This window comes from Manacus vitellinus, unplaced genomic scaffold, assembly GCF_001715985.3.
Source record: "Manacus vitellinus isolate BGI_N305 unplaced genomic scaffold, ASM171598v3 scaffold_27_pilon, whole genome shotgun sequence".
Classification (NCBI taxonomy): Eukaryota; Metazoa; Chordata; class Aves; order Passeriformes; family Pipridae; genus Manacus; species Manacus vitellinus.
In genome coordinates, this window is record NW_021940039.1 from 9507351 (window position 1) to 9511292 (window position 3942).

General features: G+C 53.9%; 1 protein-coding gene across 1 annotated transcript in view; it reads right to left on the reverse strand.

The window, feature by feature from the left end:
• LOC108640011 (histone-lysine N-methyltransferase EHMT1) overlaps window positions 1-3942 on the reverse strand; it is a 10332-nt gene continuing 6390 nt past the window's right edge. Inside the window, exons 3-5 of the mRNA XM_018074408.3 lie at window positions 3583-3661; window positions 1261-1436; window positions 1-221 (exon numbers count right to left, since the gene is read on the reverse strand). Of these exons, the coding sequence (XP_017929897.1) occupies window positions 38-221; window positions 1261-1436; window positions 3583-3661 (439 nt within the window). The 3' untranslated portion in view covers window positions 1-37. The remainder of the gene's footprint in view (window positions 222-1260; window positions 1437-3582; window positions 3662-3942) is intronic.

A 3942-nucleotide genomic window follows, 5' to 3' on the forward strand; every position in this document is an offset into this window, starting at 1 on the left:
AGGGTTAAAAGCAGTCAGTCTCTGGGGAAGCAGAGCCTCAAAAGGGGCCGGCTGCCGTGGCAGAGCTGGTGTCGGGGAGCCCGTTCTCCTGCGTGTCCTGGGCCGAGGTGCTCGCCTGCCGCTGGGCCAGCGCTGAGCTCGAGTGTTTGCACTTGGGTGAACCGCACTGACAGCTGAAGAATTTGCCTTTGATGTCCCAGAACCTGTCCCCGTAGTCAAAGCTGCAAGAGAGACACGGAGAGGGGGTCAGTGCACAGCAGCAGGAGGAGCAAAGAGGGGCCGAGATCAGCACGGCACAATCTGAGGATCACACACCGGTCTGGGCTGGAAGGGACCTTAAAGATCATCTCATTCCACCCCCTTCTATCTCATTCCACCCCACCTTCCACTAGCCCAGGTTGCTCCAAGCCCCATCCAACCTGGCCTTGGACACTTCCAGGGATGGGGCAGCCACAGCTTCTCTGGGCCTCCCCACCCTCTCAGGGAAGAATTTCTCCCTCTGTCTAACCTACATTTCCTCTCTTTTGTAGAATGGTTTGGGTGGGAAGGGACCTTAAAGCTCATCCTGTTCTAACTCCCTTGCAAAGGGCACAGACACCTTTCCCTAGAGCAGGTTGCATCTCCGTGGCAATAACTCTAGCAGACCAAGAAGTGCTGCTAGTTCTGGGCAACCTATGCCAGGGCCTCACCACCCTCATCTACTATCTACTCTAATATAACCCTGCCCTCTGGCACTGGGAAGCCATTCCCCCTTGTCCTGTCCCTCCATCCCTTGTCCCCAGTCCCTCTCAGCTCTCCTGGAGCCCCTTTAGGCACCAGAAGGGGCTCTCAGGTCTCCCTGAATCCTTCTCTCCTCCAGGTGAACCCCCCCAGCTCTCCCAGCCTGGCTCCAGAGCAAAGGGGCTCCAGCCCTTGGAGCATGTCCATGGCCTCCTCTGGACTTGCTCCAGCAGCTCCACATCCTCCTGATGTCATTCCCCAGAGCTGGAGGCAGCTATCCAGTTGGAATCTCCCCCTCCCCTGCTGCCCACACTGTGGGATCAGCCCAGCACACAGGGAGGTCTCAGGGCTACAGGTGGAACCCTCCAAGTCACGTCGAGCCTGGGGCTGTGCAAACCTCCAGGGGATGGATCCACCTGTAGGATCCCTGAGGGTGCTGGAGGAAAGGGATGGGGTGAACCAGCTCAGGGGCAGCAGAGCCCTCACCCCTCCACCCAGTGCCCTTCCCCAGGGTGGCAGGCAGGCCCTGGCAGCACCTACCCAATCTCCTCTCCAGCCTCTATGTGCCTGGTGCTGAAGAAGGCGATCCTGGGGAAGCGAAGGTCCTGGTGGGACATGAACACCCGCACCGGGATGAGGTTGGGCTCACAGAGGTGGTTGATGAAGCGGCTGATGTTGCCATAGAAACGGGCATCTATGCAGTACACCTCTCCATCCTGCAGGAGAAACGTGGCACCTTGCATTAGAGGAGGTGAAATTTGGGATCGTCGCTGCCCTTTGATACATGAAAACAAACGATCTTACCCTGGAGAACTTCAAGAGGAACAACCACAGCAGGACACCCAGTGTGGGTTTAAAGGGACTGAAAACACACACACATACACACTTTTATATGCAACAGTACCCTGACAACACAGTTTTCTGCACAGCACTCTACCCCCACAAGCTCAAAGACCCGTCACAGTGCCCGTGACACTGCCTGGCACACCAGTTCTCCCAGCCCTGCCCTGCCCAAGCACCAGTTTGGCACAGTGGGATTGATGCTCAATGCAGACACACTGTCACCAGCCACTGGATGGAGGAACAGGCATCTGTTCTGTCCTCTAACTGAACATGACAGCCAGGAAACACAAAGCCAGAGCCTCAAGAAAACACAGGGTTTTGCAGATAAGAGTGAAAGTGAGAACACAGAAATTCCCTTTCCAGCGAGCCCGGAGAGCAGTAATACTTTGTTTTCCTTAAAAATAAAAGAACCCCCCTCAGGGCTTTTTTTTTGAATCCAGCAGAGAATGACTGTGCAAAGCAGAGACTTTAATTACAGAAGGTAATTTCAGTTGCAAAGAGGCCAAAAGCAAAAGGATCCATTAGTGGTGCTCCAAGTCCCTTTTGGGAAGGCACCTCGGGCTCGTTGATGGCTGAGCTGTGCCAGGTCACACCACCAGGAGCCCATCACAGCAACGGGGGGGACATCACCCCCCATGGGCCTGTATCACACACAGTGTCACCAGCTCCAATTGCATAAATAAATAATTCCCAGCAGTCCCTCAGTTTCATCCCTGGAAATGCCACAGGGGGTGAGGACATCACCCGCTGCCACATCCAGGGATGGGACTGCAGCACCTGGAACAGGGAATGATCACCTTGCATGTGGCTCAACAACAGAAATGGCCACCCAACCAGCCTTTCATGACAGCACAAGTCCACTCAGGCCATTCCTTCAAACCCCAGGACCCCAAGGCCCTTCCAGGGTTGGGATTCACACCCTTAGTAATCCCCCATCACTCCAAAGGCCACAGGACCTGCTGGCTCTGCCCTGACCTCCTCTGCCTGGCCCAGTGGATGGTTTTTAACCATCCCTCAATGACTTGGTGCCTGGTTTTCTACAGATGCTCCACCTTGGTCTCCCCCCTGGCTTCCCTGAAGGCTTCCCAAGAGCCAACACCAGTTCTCCCTCAAGGCAGAGAGCCAGGGCTAACCCAAAGGCAAGGCAAGGCCCAGGTGGGCTCATAAGTGCACAAACCAGGCTGAAGTTCCTGCTGCTTTTCAACTTCTTAATTACAGTTTGACCCCACTGTTTGCAGACCAACCACCAGACTCTTTATTTATCTCTTTTCAGCTGTTGAATGTGTGTCACTTTAAAAAAAAAAAAGGGCAAAAAAAAAATAAAGCAAAGCTCCTCTGCCACAAGCTGGTGACAGAAACAAGACACAGAGTGTTTTACAGCCTTCCTTGGAAGCCACCCTGCTCCTCTGAGACCCCAGCTCACCCTTCTCCTCTTCTTCTTTCCCAAGGGAAGTCTGAAGTTTTAGATTGTACTTTTGAAAGCAATACTTCTGTTCCAAGAGCAGAGCAGTGAGGGAGAGAGAGCAGCAGGACGAGCTTCAAGCCCCTGCCAAGGTATCTGATGGATCCCTTTATGAGTGAACAGGGTTTATTGGGGTTTTTTTCAGTCTTTCAGCACATCATTTAATGAAGAGCTCACGGAGCTGGCAACCAACACAGGTGCCAGCCTGCACATACACACGAGGGTACCAAAAACTCAACAACCAACCTCAGGCTGCTCAGAGGGGCTTGTCAGAAGATCATCTTGCATCACATCAGAAGTGGTGTGGGCAGCAGGTGCCACTGTGGTCAGTGCTGCTGGGCTCTGCTGCCACCTTAAACAGCCCTAAGTCTGACCTCAACTACTGTTCCAAGTCTTACCTCAACTATATTTTGCCTGTTTACTGTTTTGAGCAGTTCACTGCTCTCTGCAGACTTTCAGAACATGCTGTACAAGAAGATGGAGGGAAATATTCTCTCTGCCCTTTTGGAGAGGCAAGACCTTGGGACTGTCTCGCTGGACACCTCCAGACACAGTACCTTGTTGTCAAGGTCGAAGAGGTAGGAGTCCTCCTCACGGACGTCTGCCTCGGAGTCGGAGATCAGCTCCCCCACGTACCTGCAGACAGAGCAGGGGCACAAATGAGATCACAGAATCACAGAATCACAAAATCAACCAGGTTGGAAAAGACCTCTGAGATCATCAAGTCCAACCTGTGACCCAACCCCACCTTGTCACCAAGCCCATGGCACTGATGCCACATCCAGGCTCTGCTCAAACCCCTCCAGGGACGGGGACTCCACCCCCTCCCTGGGCAGCCCATTCCAAGGGCTGATCCCTCTCTCTGCAAACAACTTCTGCCCAATGGCCAACCTAAACCTGCCCTGGGGCAGCTCAAG